Below are 25073 nucleotides of genomic sequence, written 5' to 3'. Positions count from 1 at the left end.
AGAAGGTATGGCATGCAAAATGCCTGAGAATAATTCAGTCTAGCAAAAGCTGGACAATCATCAAAGAAAAAGTGTCAAGATATTTCCTAACTTTGATCAATTTCATTTGTCTCCGCGAAATTTTTTGGTCTAACCATTTGGAAGCCTATTGAACAGTGTACTGTCCTGTTAAACACTACACAACTGGGGTAAGATAAACATTGCTGACAGGAAATAATTCAATGGGTCTCTTGCGTTTAACCCTGGGCTCGAAAGATCTCACAGTCTGGCAAATCATTTGTACATTCGATATCAAGTTCTGTCTCCAAAGATTATAATACTGCATATCTAGGCAGAGAAAACAAACAGACAGCAAGCCAGATATTGCCATAGGTAGGCTTCTTCTTTACTGGTGTAGAAACAGCTTACGCGGTTATAGCCGATAGGTAGGCTTAGGGTTGCAGAGATCTCTACAAAGGAGTAATATTCGATTTGAGAGATCATGAACCATCGAGATACATGAGCTGTTTGAAACAATTCTGAGGACTTACCTTCGTGTTCCTTATTTATATTCCGAACACAATTATCGAATGATTTTAAATTTTTATTTATAGAAATACGACTTACCCTAACAGTGAGTGTTATCAGGCCGGTGCTATCGGGAAGTGCTTCGCGATCTAAAGGTTTGGCTGTACGTAGTTCACCACTTTTCTCATCCAGTAAGAAATAATCCATTGGATCTAAAAAAGTTAATAACAAAAATTAGAATTTTAGTAAAAATATTATAGTAATGAAAAAATTTATATATCGTCACCTGAAATGCAAAATAACGTATCATCAAAAAATTCGAAATTGAGTGTCTTATTGATTATGATTCACTACTTCAAATTACAAACATAACATTACATACATATGTCCAACATTTTCAGGTTCTGAGCTCAGATATAAACCAGTTTTCACCAATATTAAAAATTTTTTTCACTCATGTTCCATTTTATGTCGTGTTTAATTCATGCCACTGTAAATTTCCGAAAATGTTGTTACGTTATTTTGCATTTCAGGTGACGATATTTTTTTTTAATGGAAAGATGCATGCTGTAGAGGCTCGAAACCTTTTAAAAAACTGTTTATACAGTAACTACATAACCAGTTCTAAAATCTCTGGAAGGAGTTACAGAGATGCAGATGCGGATAAGGAACACCTCTGTTCTTGGAACCACTTGCAAAGGTACCACAAAGGTACTTTGGTGTAATATTGATAGTACACAGACTAAAAAGCGTCTACTTCTAGGCAAAAGTAACTTAGTTACATAGGGGTGAAAGCAAGGAACCTACCCCTGAAATCCCACCTACCGAAAACTGGTAAAGTAAATTCAGTGCAGAGTATGCGCGGAGGATGATAAAACGTTGGAACATTATCTTTGGTATAGCCAGCCTTCAGTCGGATGAGACGTGTACAAACTTAAGAGATATTGAGCAGCTGGGATGCAAAAAAATCAGTTATTTTACCAAATCCACTGAGTTGTTGGATAATGCCTAACTGGTTGCCACTTGAGAACACATTACGCCTAAGTGCGACCGTATAAAGTCTGGTGTTCCTGCAATGCCTGCCCTATTAACGTGAGAACCAAGTAGGGGTACCTCTTTCAATAGCCTTTTTTGACAGATCACGCGTGAGTCGTGTCAAGCTCTCTTGTTATTTTTGTTCAGTATTGTTAGGCATTTCATCAGGAAAGGACTTACGCCTGAATAACGTTTACAAATCGTTCAACTTTATTACAAAAACTCACGTTCTGCAAGGAGTACGTTGCGCGCAACTGTGAACTACTTGGTGCATTTTACGTCGATATCTCAAATTGAAAGCATACAAAATACAGCTTGCGCAAGAACTGAAGCGGCTCGGCTTTCCCAAGCGATATCGCTTCGCTCTATTGGATCTTGAAAACTTTTCTCGATAAATTGTTGGGACAAAAAGCAATCTGAAGACATTCAAGAGCTGTCATTTCATCCAGAAAATATAACGATTTGGTGTGGTTTGTGGGCCAGTGGAATCATCGGTCTATAATTCTTCAAAAATGATGCCGGTGAGAACGTAACCGTGAAAGACGACAATTATCGTGTCATGGTAACCGACTATTTGATGCCTGAAACTTCACACACATCGCATCAATCAATGTATTTATTGTGAGAATTTTTGGTGAGCACATAATTTCACATTTTTGGCCGGTCGATTGGCCACCAAGATCATGTGATATCACACCATTAGACTTTTTCCTGTGGAAATATGGAAAGTCTAAAGTCTATGCGAACAATCCCGCTTCGATGGAGGCCTTGGACCAAAACATCCTGCGTGTCATTCACCAGTTACCAGCTGAAACGCTCGAACGAATCATTGAAAATTAGACTCAACAAATGGACTATATGAGACGTAGCCGCGGCCTACATTTGAAAGAGATAATCTTCTAAAAATAAATGCCAAATAATGATCTTTCAAATGATGATAAACATTCCCCGTTGAATTTGAAGTTTCTGTGTTTTTTCTTTAAAAAAGTAGAGAACCTCGAAATGAATTATAACAGTCCAATTACTCTCTACTTGAAAACACCAAAACCCTTTTTGACATCTCTGCCGAGCAACCAAGAACTACCTTTAACGTTCCATCGACATCAAGTCTCCAGCATAACATCTTGTCCAGGCAAAACCTATATTTGAATAACTGTCAGAGGGAGTTGAGTAGACTTGACTGATAACAGTCAGTAAGGCTTGCGGATATTTATTAAATAGCACAAAAATATCTTCAAATTTCACAGGCTATCTATTGTTTCGGCCAGTTATGTATGTAGACAAATTATTTATGTATAAAAGAGTAATTGTGCTCATAAATGTGCATTGTTCTATACACTTGTATCCTTTCATTACATTACGTGTATGGGTGTATACGTAATGAATCTCCCTTTCAGCGCTCAATAACTTATCAGATAATTGCGTAAAATGCCGCCACCATTAATCAACTTAATTATTGCACTTACTCGTTAACAAATCGTAAACGATTTTCCTCGGTTCGCCTGTGTCGCCGTCGCGCGCCTGCACCTTCAGCACCAACGTACCAATGGGACTATCCTCATCGATGACCGCCGACAAGGAGCCCTGAAATACAGGCGGCTTATCCTGGACATCCTTGACACGGACTTCGAAATTCGTTTGTGATTTATGTACGCCATCCTAACGAAGGCCGAAGCACAAAAGTAAAGAAATTGCACAGAAAATAAATGTAAAAGAATGGCAATAGCAACAACAAAGCAATACAATGATAAATAAGCAGATAAGTCAGAATGACAAGCACAAAGGGATGTGCCGAGTAGTTGCAAAGGAGAAATGTTGTTAACAACTTAATTGCTTATTAAAAAGTCGCCAATTTGGTAATTGTATAAAGCCACCCGCTTTGTTAAGCCGCCTACCGAACATTTCCCTTCCCCATTTCCTCTCGGTACTTACCGTCGCTTCAATTTGAAAGTGATAAATCATGCGTTGATTATAATTCAGCGTGTCATTCAGCACAACGGCCGCCTTTAAGACGGTTGGCTCACGCGATAATGGCTCCAAACGGAATCTGTGTGTGCGGACGACATGAGAAGACATTTAAGTAGTGCAAAAAGATTGTTGAATTTTTATTAAAAGTAAACAAGACATAAAGTCGTTTGTGTGTAATGTTTTCTTTAGTACGGAGTACTTACTTGTTGCACGCCTCTGGACTCTGCTCTTGCGGCAGACATTTGAGGTCGAGACTCTCGCCGATGGTATCGCGGTCTGTTACGAGTATTTGATTGAAGATGGTTGTGCCGATGGCGGCGTCCTCGTTCACATCTGTCTCGTATGGTGTCTGAGAGGAAGAGAATTGCAAAATATATTTGGTCAATTGAATTTCATTGGAATGCCTCAAATGAGTGTAGGGTTCTTCGCCCAATGTAGTTAAGTAGTAATAATATGCGGTAAGCTTTCCACAAAAAAATGTCCCAATAATGAGCCATAAAGTAGACTAGCTCTTGAAGCACTTGAGAGAACTGTTCTCCGTGAGGTCTTTGAAATCGTCCGCGTGAGCTCTTCCAAAAAATTTCTACACAAAAGCCTTAAGAGTTGTAAGCTCATATAAAAGAGGCCATAATGCTCTAACTGTAGTCTATAAGTAACTAGGGATCAGGTATTCAAGCACTTGAGGTGTTCTAGTGAATTGTTTTCCGTAAGCTCTTTGGAATTATTCGAGTGAGCGATGAGCATCTAAGAGCCGTATGAGCTCTACGTTTAGACGGATATATTTAGGAGCATAAGAATCCAACGAATGCACTGGTTAGGCCGTGTTCTAGTGAAAAACGACGGTAATAAGGGTCACACGCATTCAATGAAAATACCAAGTGCATAGGGATCTGTCTGCACTTGGGATGAACAAATGGCGTTACCTAGCAATGGTAACTGGGAAAGTTTTGTGTTTTCGGCGCAGACAAATCAACAGTTGTAGTACCAAAGAAAAAGATGGAGAGAAGATTTGGCGTTCAATTACCGAGAGTACTCCGCTGTTGGAAAATCTCTACAGTTTTAAGCTATCATACGAGCCTGATTAGAAATCAAAAACTTGTGAAAATTTACGTGGTTATTTCACTGGTTTGAGATTGAACTCTCTAGAATAGTACCACTAATCTGAATATTTCAGATGCCGATATTCCAAGCAACACCGAATTCCATGAGGACTTCTATTGCGGGAAGTTTCGTCTTAGGGTTTGGGACTACGGGATCTTAGAAGAAATTTTCAGACAGTTAGACAAAGTCTTTCCCCATAAAAAGATATCCTTTAATCAAGACTTATGCTCCAGCTGCACAACTTACGTTCTGAAATTCTGGTGGATTATCATTTTCGTCCAGCACAATAATGGTGATTGGCACTTGTACGATATTATCCTGTTCGGATTCGCCATCGGGATTGACACGATCACGTATCGTGACATAAAACAGCAGACTGTCTTTTTCTTCACGATCTAAAGGTTTTATTAATTTTATAACGCCCGTTATGGGGTCCACTTCAAAGTGCTCCGAACCGATGGCACCAAAAGTCACATTACTACCCTCCGGATCGTAACCCTGCAATTGAGCGACCACTGTGCCAACAGCTGCATTCTCCTCCAATACAATGTTGTTGAGTACTTGAGTGAAGACAGGCGGGCGATTTGTTTCAGCTGCGAATGAAGACAATGTGATAAAGAGTTATAAAAAAGTGTAATTATTTTCGACAGCCAAAAGAGTGATCAAGGTAAATGAGTGCTACGTGTCTTTCATGGTGCATAGTGTAAATGCTACTTACAGCTGATTAACGGTACAATGCTGATAAGCGCAAACGCGAACAGCTGATAGTGTGTGTGCAACAATTTATGTCTGGGCATGGTGTAGGTGCTGTAAAAAAAGAGGACGTGACAGTTAGGTTAAACATTGTGTAAAATATTAAATGAAACATATTATATATGAATTACATATCTTGGTATAAGGATAATACTGAAATTTAAGAAACGTAATAAAATTTGCTTTAATCCCGATATTTTTGAAGTCCACCATGTAACAGATGACGATCGATAATGAAGGTATGTAGTTCCAAAAGGTCTTTGAAGAAGAAATGTGTTGTCAACAGAGAGAAACTTTAGAAAGCCATACCGAAAGAATTTTAAACCAAAAGGAGTTAGATCCTTTGGTTATGCAGGGTTTCTGGCGGTTACAGGTATACAAAAGCTGCTCTATTTACTGATTCTGCCATTTAGATTCAGATAACGGAGAGTCTCACTAGCTCCGTGAGATAAATTTAGATTACATAAGTCTATAGAAGGTTCTACGCATATCAACGATTTCAAAAAACCCTTTAGAAAAACGATATTTTGGCTAACGGCTGCTGATAACTAAGCGTTAGTTTCAAAATGATGCGGCAAACATTGGTTAAGTTAGGTTAGGTTAGTCTCCCATCAGCCACGCATAGACCAGTTTTGGTTCTTAGCGGTGTCAGATGAAATGTCGTTACTTAGTTTATGAGAAATAGTCATTCATCAGGATGCCCGCGCTTGACTTAAAATTTCAATGGGTTCTGAGGTCTCATTAACGAAACCTTTTCTAGTGTTTCATACCGAGAGGACCCAAATGTTTGAAGCGTTGCCTTGCTAGTGCCTTGGTGCCTTGCTCTTGACATTTCCTGCAGCCATCTAGATCTATCAGATGCATTCTGCAGGCGTATGCCAATCATGTTCCTACCTCCTCCTTTTCTACCAAGATTGAGAAGGCACTTGTGTTTTTTTGAGATTTTCTTTGCAGTTTTACATCCCGTAAAATCATAAAATCGAATTTAAACCTTTCTTGCCATACTCTTGTCAAAATCGTCGTAAAAACAATGCTTGGGTTAACTAATGTAGGTCAACTGCCTAGATGTTGATTTTGGAGTTGCATGCTGATGTATTTGTTGCTACCTCTGTGGCTTTCCCAATAGCAAAGACCTCTGCTTGAAATATACTGCAGTGTCCTAACTCCGGACAGTATATCACCGCACCAACTCAGTCATCCATTTTCGATCCATTCGTATAAATGTTTTATGTGTTGTGCGAGGCTAACGTACCTTTACGCCAACTAGCTTTTTCTTTGTTTACTCTGAGCTGGTTTGGTGAAAAACTTACGAAGAATAAACGCAGTTTGTGACGGTGCATTATCGTGATGCAAAAACTAACAGTTTACGAATAGCTTCACGCCAATGATGCTTAATATTAAAATAGTATTCCTTGTTGATAGTTTGGCCGGTCGAAAGGAATTCGGAGTGCACCACACCTCGATAATCCAAGAAAATTGTCAACATAACCTTGATTTTTGACCTGCTTTGCCGTGAGTTTTTTGGCTTCAGCTCACCTTTGCCATAATATCTGGCCGATTGATCGTGTGTTTCCGGGTCGTATGAATATATTCAAGACTCATCGCCAAAAATAACACGTTTCATGACAATCCCGGTAGTCGGAAAACATTGTTTCACAGACGTTAACACGACGCTGTTTTTTCGAAAAAATTTTGTGATTTTAGAATCAATCACTTTTCTTAGGCCCAAATGATCTTTCAAAATGATTTTCACTGATCCTCCCGATATTCCAAACGATGGCAGTAAGATCTCTGTCTAATAATCGTCGATTCTCAAGCACCAATTCCTTTATTTTATTAACATGTTGATGATCGTCTGGACATGGGTCGTCGTCAATTTGAATAATTTGTATCAATCAAAAACACTTCGTTGCGACAAACTATTATCATCGAAGGCCTTTTACAGCATTCTGAACGTTTCGGCTCAAATCCTTATGAGGCGAGGTCAGGATCTAATAGACCCCACGCAACGTCGGTCTATGGATGTAATAAAAAGTACAGACTTTACAAGCAAATATTAGGTAATCGAAAAGTTATACTATATACGATTTTAATTTTTTACTAGATTTTTTTTCAGTTTTTCCCTCAACAAAATAGTTGAAACCCATCGACGTTACTATTTTCATGAACACCGCTGTATGTGTAACACTATAACTTATGCTTATGGCTCTATGATTGTAGAGCTTTTTCAATGCATTATATTGATATTGGCATTTTTTATTTTATTTTTAAACTTTACAGTTTTAATAAAAATCGCGTCTTCCTGGAAAGTGACTACTCACTGGGATTGGAGTTTGAAAAAGGTTAATGCATTTTTGTTAAGCAAAAATTTTACGAAAGTTAAAAAGTTAATGTGTGTAAATGGAAAATGTCAACAAGCCACAAAAAAAAAGTAAAACAGAAACAACTAAAATTTAAAGCACACTCACACACTCACACATGCACACATTTTTTTATAAGCCAATATGCACGCATATGAGCTGAGTGTTTGCTCGTAAACCGCACACATTGGCGCCAAAGAACTTCACGCAAAGCCATCAGCAACCACTGAATTTTTGCATTCATAAAACCACTTAAACCTCACCCCGCAAACTTAACAAGCAGCGCCACTTGATTGCAGCCAAGTTCACGCAACTTTGCACGACATTAATTACAGCAATTTGTGCGCGCAGAGGAAGCGGGAGTGAGAGAGAGAGAGAGAGAGAGAGAGAGGGAAGAGGAAGAGGAAAAGATAGGGATTCAGAGAGTGAGTTGGAGAGCTTGCGGCGCCACTAACATTTACACACGCGCCCCACTTGCTATCTCGCACGCCATTTCGTCTATGCGCGCTTACGCTGCTCCTTGCGAGCCGCGAATTTGCAAAGCGAACACAACACAAATATTCGCAAAAAATGCAAAATAGTTTTTCGGCTTTACTGATTTTAAGTATGCGAACTGCTTGTGGAAGCGGGAGCGGGCGCGGGTGCGCGCTAATTAATGCCACAGTGCAAAATGGCAGCGTCACATTTGCACTCGCTCGTTTTTAGTCAACCAGTAAGGCGCGCCGCACCGCACCCCACCACCACCCGAACCGACTTTATTGCCACGCTTGCGGCACACAATAGCAATAAGCGCAACAGCCACACTAGCGCAGGCTGCTACTGCTGCCGCATTGCAGGACTAAGCTAAGAAATGCTGCAGCAACAACAAAATCGGCAGCGAGGAAAAAATCGTAAATAAAACGGCTGACGAACGAACTAAAACATCCGCATCGTTAAAGCAGCTGCGCGTGGCACAAAAACGTGGAATGCAAACGCCGCTAGCTGCAATAATGGCAACAATAACAGCAACAGCAGTGGCAGCAGTAGCAATAGCTTCATCAGCGGCATGACAGCGACGGCAGGAAGTCAACTTTTGACGCACTTAAATCAAAACATCAACACTGTAAGCGCCGGCAACGGCAGTTGAAAAACGCTTCGTGCTTGTTTGGACGAGTGTGTCGGGTGTGGGGCGTTGGAACACAGAGGCAGCGTGAAAGGCGCCTGCGAGCAAGTAAGCGTGTAAATGCACTTGAGGATAGTATGCAGCGCGCTGTTGTGCTGCTGCGAGTGAAGATCAACAGCTGCTGCAACAACAAAAAACAACAAACAACAGCAGTGAAGCGTTGGGGAAAAAGTGGCTGCAAATGAGTGCCAGAGTTGGCAAGGAGATAGGCAGGGAGCATGGTGGCAGCGCAGTTGAGTTGTAGTGGCAATAGCTCGCACTTGCAGTTGTCAAGTCGAGTGTGGCAGCTTTTGAAGCGCGTGTTGTGTTGCATGTGTCAAAAAGTAATGTTTACATCAACATTACTGCCAGCGGCAATCAGCAAGTGCGCCCTCAACCCCCCACTGCCGCCAACAACAGCACCAACACCAACATCCCAGCCAATTAAGGCATCCCACTCTGGCTGTGGTGTTGATGTGGCATCCATATGCGCATTGTGGCATGCAACAAGCGCTTGGCTGTCTGTTGTTTTATGCTTTTAGCTTTTGACGTTTTTCCACAAATTTTTGCTTCGCAGCTGTTTTCCGTTTTTTATGCTTATCTACATTTAAGTTCTTTGCTTTTTTCCCCCGTCATCTGTGCGCTGCTACAATACACAGCCCTCCGTTTATGTTGACTGCAAAATTTGATAAAAAAAAAAGAAGAAAAGCGCGCAGTAGTTTTCCAGGAAATTGGTTTCAGCAAGTACATCATCTAAAATATGCATATTGAGTGCTTAAAAATCGTTTATTTCGCAGAAGAGCAAGGCTGTTTTGGAAGTTTGTCAGCTTTTTCTGTTTAGGTGTACGAATAAGGGTAAGAAGTTATGTCTTATTATCAAATTAACAACTTTGAGTCCAAACCATTTCATTTGGGAAATGCTAGTATAACATAAAAAGCAGGTGTGTTTCTTATAGCAACTATGTATGTATATCTATAACTAAATTTGAACAACGTAACCGGCCAACGAAAAAAGCTTACTAATAAAGAAACAGATCTTTTCTGAAGATATTTATCTTGATTTTGACTATTCAGTTTGTATTGCAGCTATATTTTATGGTGGTCCGATTTGAACAACATATTCGGAGAATGAAGCGTAATCTTGGACAATAATACATACTAAATTTCGTAAAGATATCTTCTGAAATAAAAAAGTATCCCATACAAGGACTCTATTATCACTGATCAGTTTCTATAGTACTCTATCGTCACTCGGCTAGCATCTTCCAAGCAGAAGTACTAGGCATAGAAAAAGCCTGCGAAGTTCTATTAGAAAACCACGGGAATATACATAAATCAACTATATTTACGGATAGCCAGGTGGTCCTCCCGGCATTGTCTTTACCCATGACAAATTCCAGTATAGTTCACAACTGCAAGAGAGCACTAAGCTCAATAAAAGACAAGCTCCAGCTAAACTTGATCTGGGTTCCCGGCCACAGGAACATTTTCGGTAACGAAAAAGCAGACGAGTTGGCAAAGGCAGGAGCTTTCCTCAATGAATCCAGGCGGAGCTAATACCAAGCCCGCTAGGATCGATAAAAGGAGAGATCAATAGACAATTTCAACAAGTTGCAAATAACAGGTGGAAAAACATTACAAAATGCGTCATAACTATACAATTATGGCCAACATATGACAAGAAAAGAACCAATGACTTATTAAATAGGTCAAGAAAAAGTATTTACAGAGTAACAGCTACCACAACAAAGCACTGGCCATTTGGGGAACACGCATCCAAAATGGGTATGCCCTACAACAATATCTGCCGAGGCTGCAGAGTAGCAGGGAACAAGGAAACAATCTTCCACTTTCTCTGCGAATGCCCAGCTCTAGCACAGATCCGACACAAAACACTTGGAATCCATCTAGCACCAAACCTTGAATGGATTTCCACTAAAAGCATATCGAACATAAGTAGTTTCATCGAAACCTCAAAATGGTTTGAGAGAGAAGGTGAAACGTAATAGCAGATACAGGAGGTTCTACGAATAGTGTATCAAAATGGCACATCAAGTGCTAATTGAGCCCGATAGGGCTTCACTCCTACCTACCTACCTATCGTCACCTAAAATGCAAAACAACGTATCATCAAAAGAGTCGAAATTGAATTTTTTATTCACTACATCATATTACATATACATACATACATACATATGTAGTATAAAATTTTCAGCTTCCGCTGTCAAATATAACCAATATATAATCATTTTATAACCTAAACTCAAATTTGGTTTCAATATGAGTGGTTTCGATTATATCGTTTTTCCTTCGACCTTAATCTTATGAAAAGTGAGGTTACGTTAGCTTGCATTTTATGTGACGATATGCTAAAGTCGTTCTAACTGAACACTTAATTCGGAGCTACAAGCTTGATTTGGATAATAATCTATGCCAAGTTTCGTGAAGATATTTCGTTAAATAAAAATTTTTCCATACAAGGACCTGATTGTGATCGTTCAGTTTGTATGGCAGCTATATGCTATAGTGGTCCAATATCGGCAGCTCCGACAAATGCAGCTTCTTGAGGAGAAACGGATGATCGATTTTAGATCGATTTTTCAAAAACTGAGAGACTAGTTCTCGCATATAAAGACAGATGGACATGGCTTAATCGACCCAACTCGTCACGCCGATCCTAATACTGTGGATAAAAAATAGTAAGAATTTTCAATTTAAATTTCTCGCTAAAACCCTTTCGTCCGAATTTTTTTTCTAGGTTGGTATGACCTGCAGTGATATCTGTGCCAAATGTCATATCAAAATAATCGTTAGTGTTTAGCATGCGCTTGACTGCCTGAAGTACATAAAGTGCATTCGGCGATTTTTATTTCTGGTTCCGAAACGCGTTCAGAATAATGGAAACGGCCTTCGCTGATAATTGTATCCCTCAAGAAAGTGCTTTCGATCAAAATAGTTCAAAGAGAAGAATCAACTGATGAACAACACGTCAATAAAATAAAAGCATTGGTGTTTGAGAATCGACGATTAACAGTGAGAGATCTTACTGGCATCGTTGGAATATCGGAAGAATCAGAGAAAACCATTTTAAAAGATCATTTCGGCGAAAGAAGAGTGAAAGCACGATTGGTTCCAAAATCACACAACTTTTTTGAAAAATAACGTCGCGTTAATATTAGTGAAATAATGCTTTCCGACTACCATTTTGCCATGAAAGGCATTATTACTGGCTGTGAGTCTATGAATCAAAGTTATGTTGACAGTTTTCTTCGATTATCGAGGTGTGGTGCACTCCGAATTCCTTCCGATCGGCTAAACTGTCAACAAGGAATACTATTTGAGTTAATGCGTCATTTGCGCTAAACTATGTATTCGTAAAATTATAGGTCAACAGCTCCTGGTTTTTGCACCACGATAATGCACCGTCACATACTGGATTGATTCTTCGTGAGTTTTTTACCAAACTTTCAACCAATATCGTTCCGCAACCCCGCATTCGCCTGATTTAGCTCCGTGTGATTTCTGGCTATTCAGCAAACTCAAGCGACCGCTCCGAGGAGTCAATTGTAGACATTAAACGTGAATCGCTACGCTCTTTGAAGGATATTCCTGAAATTGACTTTAACAGCTTTTTCGAGGATTGGAATAAACGTCGGCTACAGTGTATTGAAGCCAAGGTAGATTACTTTGAGGGGGACGACATAGAGTTTGAAGAATAATTTAAGAATTTTAAAATTATTAACAAAGTCTCACTATTTTTTGCTCATAGTATATAAAATATAAAATATTATATGATAATTTTTATCAATTGCCACAAAACGCTCGAAATTTGGGCCTTTAGACTAGAATATCCCCTTAATTGAATAATATTTTTATAACCCTTTTATGTAGTTTAAAACAAAAACAATATTAGATTTATTGAAAATCCTAAGCTGGCTTGACTTTCAGGGATTTACATCCACTTGTGAATTTTTAAACATAAATTTTTTCCCTTGTACATAAGTATAGGGCATTTGCAAGACCTTTTTTTTAATATAATGTAATCGAAGTCGATGAGAAAATTTTCTTTGAAGTGTTGTATCAGCCCTCTTGAAATTTTCACACGATCTTCTTAAATATATTTTAATGAGAGAAGGCAAACGAGTTTTTAAGTGAAATGAAGTGCATATTTTTTCACAAAAATCGACGTATTTTTAGGAAGCCACCATTTTGTCAAAAATCAAAATTTAAACTAGTTTTTCGATCTTTACCCGCATGCACCTAGATATTGTAATAATATTTTTTTTTTTGGTTTGTGGTTTTCAGATAATTTTAAGCTGAAAATCCTTTCTCACACTCAGACCACTTCTTTCGGAAGTCTACATATACATACATTCTTTATATACTTATTCAATTAAACGCCACTTAAAAAAAATCATGAAAACACGTGTTTTTTGACATGTAAGTGGTTACAACAAAGAGTGATCCAATTGTGCAATAAAGCAACAGTAAACTGCTTCAACAACCGCGCCGTTAGTTCTGCTTTTTCCAGGCTGGATGAGAAAGCGAAGCATATGGGTCTGGTGGTCAACGAGGACAAGACGAAATATCTCCCGTTATCAAACAAACAGTCGTCGCACACGCGACTTGGCTCCCACGCCACTTTTGACACTCATAACTTCGAAACGGTACATAATTTCGTCTATCTTGGAACCAGCATTAACACAAATGACAACGTCAGCCACGAAATCCAACGCAGAATAATTCGTGCCAACAAGTGGTACTTTGATCTGAGTAGGCAATTGAGAAGTAAAGCCCGCTTTCGGCGAACAAAGACCAAACCCTACAAGTTACTCATCATCATTGCTACATATATGGTGCAGAGGCATGGACGACAACGACAAAAATAACCACAACATCTGATGAGTCAACATTACGAGTTTTCGAGAGAAAGGTTCTGCGGAAGATTTATGGTGCTTTGTGCATTAGCAACGGCGTATATCACATTCGAAGAAACGATGAGCTGTATGAGATATACGGCGACGTTGACATAGTTCAGCGAATTAAGGGGGTATTCTGGTCTAGAAGCATGAATTTCAGGTAATTTTTAAAGTGTCGTAAAAAAAAGGCAATTAATATTTTTACCATCTATTTTTTTAATAGTTATTTGTTAATTATAGAAAAGTACAGAAAAAAATTAAAAACTAAAAAAAGTAAAAAATTTCAAAAATTATGAGCTGACGAAGTGGGGGGTCTCTTAAAATTTCCACGTGACCATACCCACGATTTCAACCCTCCTAGTTATCTGAAACCAAAAAAAAATATTATTAATCTAGAATAATGTCGCCATGGCCGGAACTACGGAAATGTGGGAAAATTTTTTTTCACAAAGTGGCGACTGCCTGAAGAAAAAAGTTTTTTTGGATCACTTTTTCTGACTATTTCGAATTTTTTAAAAATAATAAAAAAAAAAAAATTTGGGGATGGGGCTAGTTTCAATCATAGTCAAGCCTATTAAGAAGACTCCATAAAAATTGCAAGTAAATCGGTCCAGTAGAACCTGAGAAATCGAGGGTATCGTTCCGAAAAAATCAGTTTTGAGAAAAACGTGTATAAAGTTTAGGAGACAATTCTAGTGAACACGGACGCCACGTCACAAAATCCGCTGTATCTTCGAAAATAAGTCGAATTTTGAAATATCCTTCCAAGGTCATATTTTTGAAAGTCTAAACTTTCAAGATATGCAAAAAAAAATCGATTTTTGCAAAGTCCTAGACAAGAATACCCCCTTAAAAGGCAGTGACTGCGTTGGCTAGGTCATGTGGTCCGATTGGCCGAAAACGCTCCGGCTCTGAAAGTAATCGACGCAGTACCCGCCGAGGAAAGCAGAAGAAGAGGAAGACCTCTACTACGTTGAAGAGACCAGGTGGAGAAGGACCTGGCTACACTTGGAATCTCCAATTGGCGGTTTTCACGTCAATAAGGAAAGAAGAAGAAATTGTTACTAAAGCACTTGCACTCCAAAATAATATTAACGAATAACATGAATAAATACTTTGTATTTGTACCAAAAAACTTCAATTCAAAAAATGCAGTTCAGCCACATATCTCTGAAAGTTTTTTTTTTTTATCAGTTAGCCGTGATTATTGAAATCATAACGAAAGTAACTCGCATTGGATTTCGCTTGAAAATTCAGCGAAAATATCACAATTTTTTTAACAATACCGTTATCACTATTTCCATACGCTGCAGCTTGAAATCTGCGAGCGAAAGCAATTCGCAAAATTGTAAAACAAATATGCTAAACTGCCAACATGCCGAATTGTAAAATGTCACATTCCAGCGACTCCGTTAGGCGAACTTCGTAAACGCCAGCGGCTTTGGTGCCGCGTGTTACGAGCCGCAAATAAAAAAATGAAAATTCAATTAGTTGTTAGCGCGCTATGGAAGTGTAGAAAACAATAACAACAACAGGCACAACAAAAACAATAACTACAACAACAACAGTCGCAACAACAACAACAACAGTCACAACAAACAACAACAAAAACAATAACCACAACAACAACAATAATCACAACAACAACAACAGTCACAACAAAAACAATAATCGCAACAACAACAATAATCACAACAACAACAATAATCACAACAACAACAACAAATCACAACAACAACAACAATCACAACAACAACAAATGAAATTTTTAACAAAAGCTAAACTCTCCGCTAGCCACTAGCGGATATGTCAGTAGTGGCAAAAACAACAAAATGCGTGCAGCAAAATCCGTAGCCGGTAACATGATAAACATTACAACCTAAAATCAGCTAAAATGCGAAGGAAAAACAAACGCAAAAAATACAATTACGTGCACACCAAATACATTGTATGTGTGTGTTGTACATACATATATACATATATGTATATGTATGTGTGCACTTGTATTTCTGTCCAAGTATGAGACTTTGTATGTGTGTGCGCCTGTTTGTATGCGCATACAAGTAGAAACGCCACACTACACCACTAGCTTTTAAGTATGCCCAGGCGTATAAGCAATTGCTGTTTTGTTTTTGCAGCGCTGTGAGCAAAATCCACGCTGAATATTTCCACTTTGCGCTATGGCCGAGAGGAGATTAAACGACTGGCGACTGACGCGTTATGATGTGCGTAAAGAAATTTGTATGCAAATACTCGTGGTAATACAATCAGACCCAGTAGGAAAATCTATGAGCTGCTGTGTGTGCGTGTGTACAAGCGATTTGTACAGAATTATGAGGTTTTTAATGTTCGTTGTTAGTATACACTTACAAGTTTACACATACATATATACACTTATTATGTGCATGAGCAGATAATTTGCGTTAGTTTGTTTTGTGCTGTTGGGAACGCTTTAGAACATTTTCGCAAAATGTGCACTAGTTTATGGCAACAAAAACAAAAGCACGAATGTTGATGAATTGAAAATAAAAATGTTAGCGGTAATCTGCTGCTTGTGGAAAGTTTTCAATAATCTGTTGGTGGATTTCTAAACTTCAAATTGATAATTCAGGTATTTAATTAAGGGGTTGTAAACAGTTAGAAATTTCAACAAATCGATTTTTTTTATTACATTTTCTTAATGTACATATATTTAAGAATACGCACAGAAAATTTCTATCGTTCCGCTAAATATTTTCGAAGTTACACGCAAATTTGAAAAGGTGTTTCAGAGTGTTCACCCGAGGCTGGTTGCTATTTTTCATAGGGTGCATTTTTCTTTACGTGGCGGAACCCAAACCCAGCGCACAACCCTGTGTAGGGGCTGTTTCGCCTTCTCACTTTAGCACGCCTTCAAGCGGATGTTCTTAGGCTACACAGAGAACCGGAAGTCGTGAGCTGCTTGAGACATATGTATGTAAAAAAATCGCTTTTGGCCACTTCCAAGAATCGCGATCAGAGAACTGTCCTCACGTGCGTGAACTTCTACACATGACTCCGGTACTTGGAAGCCGTATAAACACCACCAACAATGTCAGGCTGAAAATCCAACGCAGAATAACTCTTGCCAACAAGTGCTACTTTGGACTGAGTAGGCAATTGCGACGTAAAGTCCTCTCTCAACGAACAAAAACCAAACTCTATAAGTCGCTCATAATTCCCGTCCTGCTATATGGTGCAGAGGCAGGGACGATGACAACAGAAGATGAGTCGACGTTACGACTTTTCGAGAGAAAGGTTCTGCGAAAGGTTAATGGTCTTTTCCGCGTTGGCCACGGCGATTATCGCATTCGTTGGAACGATGAGCTGTATGAGATATATGACGACATTGACATAGTTCAGCGAATTAAAAGACAGCAGTTACGCTGGCTAGGACATGTTGTCCGAATGGACGAAAACACTTCAGCTCTGAAGGTATTCGACGCAGTACCCGCTGGGGGAAGCAGAGAAAGAGGAAGACCTCCACTCCGTTGAAAGGACCAGCTGGAGAACGACCTGGCTTCGCTTGGAATCTCTAATTGGCGAAAAGAAGAAACGGTCTCTACGTCAGTAAAGAAGAAGAAGCGAAAAAGTTTCAGAGTGCTTGGAAGTACAAGGCCAAATTTTAATAGGTGTTTTCAAGGGCGGCGACCAATATCACAAGAAAACGGCTAAACCGATTAGTCTCAAATTTTTAAACGAGCTTCCTAAATATATTTTTAAGTAATTAAACGAAGATTTTTTCTCATCGATAAATATTTTTTTTTTTTGTAAACAATTTAAGGCCGAAATTTTGGTCAAAAATCGATTTTTTTTAGAAACCGTCATTTTGTCAAAAACATTTATTTTGCTTATACTATGTTCGGACCGACATTGAAAACATTTTGAAAACACATTTGTATATTGTGGAATCTAAGTCGTTCGGACCGACAATGTGTGTTTTCGATGAGTTTTCACTGACAACTATCAATAGCGGCATTATCTTGCTTTTGCAAGATTGCACGAGGACACAAAATGCAAAAATCCTATACCGAAATAAGCAAGGCCAAGAGAGCACCCATTGTAGAATCTAGTGGTATATGACGGCACGAAAATAAACGTGGGTTTTGGTCTGACATATTTATAGCCATTGCAAATAATTTTCTGCGTGTGTTTGTTGTTGTACCGTTGCACCAAGAGGAAAATTCTGCAATTTCTGCACCGTGCAAGGTTTTCCCCCTAATATGAGAATATCAAGTAACAGCTGTTTTTGTACATGGAATGTAAACAAATATCAAGTGTCAATTTAGGGCCGGCAAAATATGTCTTCCAAATACATCGATTAAACTAGAGCAGGCACCGATTATAATGAGTGGAATGTAAGTTAAACAAGATTTTTCAGTGAAAACTGTCTTTCGTTTGACAGATTTTACATGGACGAAAACACAAGTTTTGTGTCAAAAATCAGTTTTTTTACGAAAACATGTTTTCAATGTCAAAAACATTTATTTTTATTCCTTCGATTTGGTTTACTAAATTTAAAATTACTTTAACGAAATCTGTTTGGATTTTTAATTTCAGCGGATCCAGTTCAGAGATATGGTGGTCACCTTAAAACGTATTTTTAGAGAGGAGCTCACGGAGATTAGCTATAGTTTCTTTCTAACTAAATATTTTTACTAATTATAAGTCTTAAAATACAGTTAAAAGATACCATAATATGTGTAAAAATTTTTGTAACAATAAATTTAAAAGTTTTCTCAGAAAAAAAATCTGGAAAACTCGCTTTTTGGGCCTTTTAACTGTTTAAAACCGCTTAAACATTACTTATTTTCACAACCTATGAATTCACCAAGTCACATGCTCTTATTAAGTTGCTGAAAAATAAAGTAAATAATTAGTAACGCCAATCTTAATTTTCAAGAATTTGAAAGTTATACATTTCTCAACATTGCTTACTATTCAACCAAGCTAAACTTCATTTCAAATTGTCTAAAGTTTTACTCTACTTGTCCGTTCTACGGGCAGACACATGAGTGAACGGAACGACGGACACTGATACATTACAAACTCAATCCTCATTATTTTGATGCATATACATAACCATCATCACTATTATTCTATATTTGGCCTTTACAAATCGCCGTTATGCGAACAAAGATTACTATAGTTTTGTGCAACATATTGCTGGCGCATAATGAAATGAATATTGAATACTCACCGAACTTGATTATTCAAATGTAAATAGTTTCCCCCTTTTTCGATGCATATGTGTGATATGCTTAGGTTACTCATACGCAGTGTAACTCTATTGAAGTGTATGAGTGGAAAATTAATGTAGTGAATCTTATACTATATTTAAATGATCATATATTAATATCTGTTGCATAAGATGGCTACATACTTTCACACACATACATAGAGAAATTATTGTAGAATTTAGATAGTTCTGGAAATTATTCAAAATTTTTGTTCTACGATAGACGGTGATTCTAAGTAATGAATATGCCTGAAACAAAATTAAACTAAGAAAGACTTCAGCTGCACCGAAGCTTCAATGGTGGATTTTTTAAGGACAGAAGGGTATAAAACGATTTTTATCTTGCTTTCTTGTCTTGTATGACAGCTACTATATGCCAAAGTAGTCCGATCTGCACAATTTTTTGGGAGATTATACCCTAAGGTAATCTCATCCCAGCGGATGAAAGAGTTAAGCGCTGTAATACCATTCTTCTCTTCCAAGCGACAGTATTACCAAAAATCACCAAGAAGTTCAAGATTATCCTTAGTAGCAAAGCTGAATGGAATGATTCCACTCTCCAAGTACTACCTGGTGATAGTACAATCAAGTGGTGCACCGACGACTCGAAAACGTCGGAGGGAATTGGTGTAGTAGTCGCAGGACCACGCGTAAAACTTTCCGAGCACTTTTCAGGCAGAAGTCTTTGCCATAAGTCAAAGCATAGAGATAAACCTCCAACGCAACTATCGCAACGAACGTCTAACCACACTTAGTCAAGCAGCACTTAAAGTAATCGCTGCCTATGAGATCAAATCGCGACTGGTGCAAGACTGTAGAGAACGGCCGAATAGCCAAGCAGAACGCAACTAAGTGCACCTCATCATCGGTCACAAAGGAGCGGTGGCTCTTCATACTATAAAGCAGATGCTTCGCAAGGAGGAAAGAGTAGGCAAAGAGAGGTATTGGCAACAACTCCAAGGCCTCAGCAGTTTTTAAATATGTATTCAACCTCCCTAGGAACAAAATCAGGCTACTTGCCTTGAAAATATATTCCACACTGGCCACTGCAAGCTGGATAAACACTTATAGAATATGGGCCTAGCTTCTTTCGCAAATTGCCGTTTCTGAGACAGGAAACCTGAAACTCCAGAACACCTGCTAATTGACTGCATAGCAGTCTGCAGACGCAAGATAGAGGCAATTGGATCTATGTTTCTAAATAGGGAAAATCACTAGCACCTAGCAGTATATTGGACTTTATCAATATACTGGTGAGTCTCTGTAATTTAGGAAAGGGCACAATAGACCTAAGGTCGCGGTGCAATCTTCTTTTATCTATTTTATCTAATGTAACCTAATCAGGGTATAAGAACGAGACCTTAATCTACATACATACATAGTAAAGTGCGCATATTTTTTCATAATTTTTCGTATTTTTTTAGTTTTTTTCTTCAGTTTGACATCCGTTCAACGCATATCAGCCGTCTCTACGCCACTAATACCACTTGCAGTCCGCGCGCAGACTTTTGACACTCGCCGTAATAATATTTTATTTCCCTGTAACTTGACAGGCAGTGGCTGTGAACTTTATACTCGTACAAACATGCATACGCTCATTCAATATACATATACATACATAGGCTTATAGAATGCTAGATTCATTGGAACGCTACAAATTCAATTACTGTTTACAAGGAATCCCCATTGTCCGCCTAATTGCAATTTTGCGTTTTTTTTTTTAATTAGAGCTGCTGTTGCTGGTGTTGCTATTGAAATGGTTATTTCGGTTTGCAGGCGGCACATTTACATACAACAATTTCCCTAACCTCTAAGCCAGCGACTATTTTGTGACTCTCTTCTCTAAATGTCGGCCGCCCAAAAGCGATTCCACCGAGTAATCGCCGTAAAATGTGTTTGCAACATTCTATAAAATCGGTACGCCCGTTGGCATTCCACCATTCCGTAAGCATTCATTTGTAAAATTTTGTTATCGCGTGCCTGATTGCGGCATTTGCGTACGTGGAAATTTAATCAATCAGTTGCACATTACATTTGCGGCCAAATGTGCTGCGAAAAATAATCAAATCGGCCAGAATTCGGAGTCTGTGTGTGTGGGTGTGTGTGTGCATGGTATTGATATGTGTGCAACCAATCATGCGTGCAAAAATGTTTAAAAAAATTTGAAATTTTGACAAATCTCAGCATATAAATTTATATTATTTATTTTAATCTTATTGAATGTTTTAATATCACAACAATTTTGTGCTTAAGAAGATTACAAATGATAGGAGAATTCGATAGGTCAGTGAAAATAAGATTAAATGCAACCCTGTCATTGTCAAATAACCTCTAAGGTATTATCAAATATATTATTGTAGAAGTTTACATTTAGGCTGACATTAAACATTTGTATTGAAGATCCAAGAGCTTTTAAGTTTCTCATCATTCTCCTTCGTACATAATTTCCGAACCGGTATGGATAAGCCCGTCCAAAAAAAACTGAAGTATTTATAGTGTGTAAGTCAGGCACTGTCTTCTAATGTCTTCAAGTGCCAAAGACAAATCCGACATACTATCTCAGAGGGTACGTATACCATACGATTCGACTCTGACTCTGATATAGAGCTATCACAATGAGTTATAGCCTTGACAGACGGCAGCGTTAATCCGGATTAACTGCGCACTTAATCAGATCCAAATTTGTAGGTGACAGACGGCAACTATGCGAGTTTGAAACTCTCATAAACAGCTCATTGTCTTTTTATAATATTTTCAATGAAAATTGATAGAAGATAAACATTACGGTTGTTAGCCGACCAATTTTTGCCAAACCATTTTTTATTACAAAAGCATATCAACACATTATTTTTAAAACTGCATCATAACATAGAAGTTTTATTGATATTATATTGAGAATTTGATAAACAGCTGTCAGGGTTGCTTGTATTTCATTCACAATAGATGAAAATTGGCCATTTTTAACAATGTTGCCAACGAAAATCTCACAAACTCCCTAAAATTTAGAGATTTATTTTTGGATTCAGCAACGGAGTTAGCTGTGGTAACTCCTGAATTAATACCGAAAAATGCAATTAATCTGGTTTAACGCTGCCGTCTGTCAATGCTATTAGACACTTTCAATAGCTGTTCACAAATGTCTCTAAGCGATAGAAGAATCCGACATTCTGCCACAGAAAGCAAACCAAATGAATCGACTGTGATTCCAATATGTAGCTATTGCAATGAGTTATGTGAGTCCGATCCAGTCAAAGTTGATTGTCTAGTATTTTGCACGTAAAAATTCCCTAATGTGATGTATAGTTTGCAGTTGTCCATTTAATGTGATTATTCTCTGTTAATATCCAATTTAGTGTTCTCTTATTGGTATTTGATAAACGCCGAAGTATGTCAAAACGCGCCTAGAGACAATGATGGCTGTCTGACTGGCCGATATTTTTTTACGGTTTCTAAACTCAACTTTTAATGAAGGTAATTATGGAACATATCAAAACGATAAGATCTCATTCTGAAAAATAACAGGCCAATTGAGAAGTCCCCGGCTTACCATAGTAAAACACATTTTTTTTTAACGAATTTCGTTCTTTTATTCAACATAGTGCGCTTCATGAGCGATACACCGATTTTAGCGACTCTCTAACATTTCGATACCATTTTTGTGGTACGATTTGTACTTTGCTTCAAAATATGCCTCAGTTTCGGCAATCATCCCTTCATTCGACGAAAATTTATTCGCAGCGAGCATTCTTTCGAGATCTGTGAACAGGAAATATTCGTTGGGAGCCGGATCTAGAGAAAACAGCGGTAGCCGAAGAAATTCGAAAACCAATCATAGATTTTTGCCATCGTTTTCACTGAATTATGACACGGTGCATTGTCTTGGTGAAATAGCATTTTATTTTTCTACAAATGTAATATTCGCTTCCTCATGATAGTAGGAAAAAATATTTCATGCGCATCGCAAAATACAGACCCCCGAACCTTGCTAGCCGACAGTTGTGTTTTTGTGTGCTTTGTAGCGGGTTCATCGTGTGCAGTCCACTCGGATGACTGTCTTCGGTGTGAATTGATGGAACCATGCTTCATGCATTATCACTCAAAAATTCGGGCTTAATATTGCACCGGATCGTTGCTTTTGGTCAAAAGTGAGCACCTACTTTGCACAGAACTTTTTCAAACCCAAATATTCGCGAATGATTTGATGTACACGTTCAGTTGATATCTTTAGAGTACCTTCTATCTAGAACAACTTCATTTTACGGTCATCCGAAATTATTTTGTGAACGTATTTGATATTTTCGTAGGTAACAACATCTTTTGGGTGTCCACAGCGTTCATCATTTTTGATGCTCATTTCACCACATCCAAACTTAGCATACCAGTCAGTGATGGTTGATTTTCTTAGGCGTGTGTCGGAATCTCGTCATCAAGCCAAGTTTTGGCTTCAACTGTATTTTTTCCCCTCCAAAAAGCAATATTTATAAACACGTGAAATTCATATTTATTCATTTTTTTCACAATAACAAAAGTTGCTTCACTCAAAATGTTATAATTCACAAACTAATGATCCGATAGCTGTCAAATTTATACATGCACCTCTTGAAAGTTAGGGCTAACTAAGAATCATATAGATTTCATTCTAGTAGCGTCATCCAGGACTTTTCAATTGACCTGTACAAAAAATACTCATGCCATGAATGATTTCGTAAATTTCCATGATTCGTAGGATAAGACTCTCATTATTATTAACCGTTAACCGTTTTTAGCGGTAACAAGGCAATACAGAACTACACAAATGATTTACATTTACACATATTTGCTCCTCGATTTCCCTAATCAGGACCGTAGCGCGAAAACTGGCGCCGGGGTATGATTGAAGTGTGTTGTTGGAGAAAAAGTCTGGCAAACATTGCTGCTGAGCACCGGACTTCTCTAAGAACCCCTTCTTCACCACTTGCTTTTTCACTGCTCCATTTATGTTATTGACCAATAAAAGTGGTAGTCTTCACTTAAACACAAGTCTCTGAAATATATTAAGAAACTAAATTTGCTCAGAATTATTGCGTGTATTAAATATCTGACACGTATGCAATTTGCATAAGATAAGTTCTTATGATGTCATTTTGCTATAACCTCAAAATCAATATCAGCTTGAGATTCCAGCACAAGCACTTACTTATGCTTTCAACTTAATTTCTCAAAGAAAGATATGTAAAAGTCGTTCTTCCTAGCAACCCCACTACTTAAGGCTGCTCGTTCATAAACATGTCTTAGTCCTTAATTGATATCCTTTTATAAACTATTTGCACAATCCACACATGCATATTTACTTAAATCCAAAGAAGAAGAAGTTAATACAAACTTGATAAAGTACAAAAATAATGTGTATAATTTACGCACTTTGAGTAAAGTAAATAGCTGTTAAGAAAAAAAAAACAAAAAAAATTTAAGAAGAAATAATTGCACTGCTTGATTGCTTGCCGTTGCTAAGCCGATTACTTACACAAGAGAGAATAACTTTTCAGAAAATAATTTTTTAAGCTTTTAAGTTTGCTTTGACAATATATGCATATGATTTTGTAAACAGCAGAGGACTAAAAGACATAAGAGCTTAACTTAATATTGGAAATCTTGAAACAAGTACATTAAGGTAGGACTTTAATGGCTAAAATTCCGTAATTTGGCCGTAGAACCGTAAATTAGCTATTTTTCACCTTACGCTTTAAGAAAAGAACAGCCAAATCTTTTAATGAACAGTATATATATCAGTACCTGGTGCTACTTTGACCTGTACACGCATTAACTCGACATCAGATGTTATAACTTGTGACCACAATTATAGCCGCACATATATGTATATATGTATATCAGGTATATCAATTTACACTCGGTCAGTGGCATGTAACGTACATACATACATATGTACATGCTACGTATCACTTAAAAGAAGCTATTGAATAGCACCATTAATACTCACGAAAACAGGAAAATTAAAATGCAATACTCGTGTGTATACAGAGAGCAATTTGGCA

At 38.0% G+C, this 25073-nt stretch overlaps 1 protein-coding gene across 3 annotated transcripts in view; it reads right to left on the bottom strand.

Moving 5' to 3' along the window:
• LOC126751018 (cadherin-87A) overlaps positions 1 to 25073 on the bottom strand; it is a 192550-nt gene that overhangs the window by 14121 nt on the left and 153356 nt on the right. For all 3 annotated transcript variants that reach the window (XM_050460911.1, XM_050460913.1, XM_050460912.1), the window contains 6 exons: positions 5330 to 5418; positions 4858 to 5204; positions 3714 to 3859; positions 3475 to 3589; positions 3009 to 3201; positions 607 to 719 (listed from right to left, as the gene is read on the bottom strand). In XM_050460911.1, the coding sequence (XP_050316868.1) occupies positions 607 to 719; positions 3009 to 3201; positions 3475 to 3589; positions 3714 to 3859; positions 4858 to 5204; positions 5330 to 5408 (993 nt within the window). In that variant the 5' untranslated portion in view covers positions 5409 to 5418. The remainder of the gene's footprint in view (positions 1 to 606; positions 720 to 3008; positions 3202 to 3474; positions 3590 to 3713; positions 3860 to 4857; positions 5205 to 5329; positions 5419 to 25073) is intronic.

This window comes from Bactrocera neohumeralis, chromosome 2, assembly GCF_024586455.1.
Source record: "Bactrocera neohumeralis isolate Rockhampton chromosome 2, APGP_CSIRO_Bneo_wtdbg2-racon-allhic-juicebox.fasta_v2, whole genome shotgun sequence".
NCBI lineage: Eukaryota > Metazoa > Arthropoda > Insecta > Diptera > Tephritidae > Bactrocera > Bactrocera neohumeralis.
Note: the sequence above shows the minus strand (reverse complement) of the source record. Positions and strands in the feature narration are given on the sequence as shown.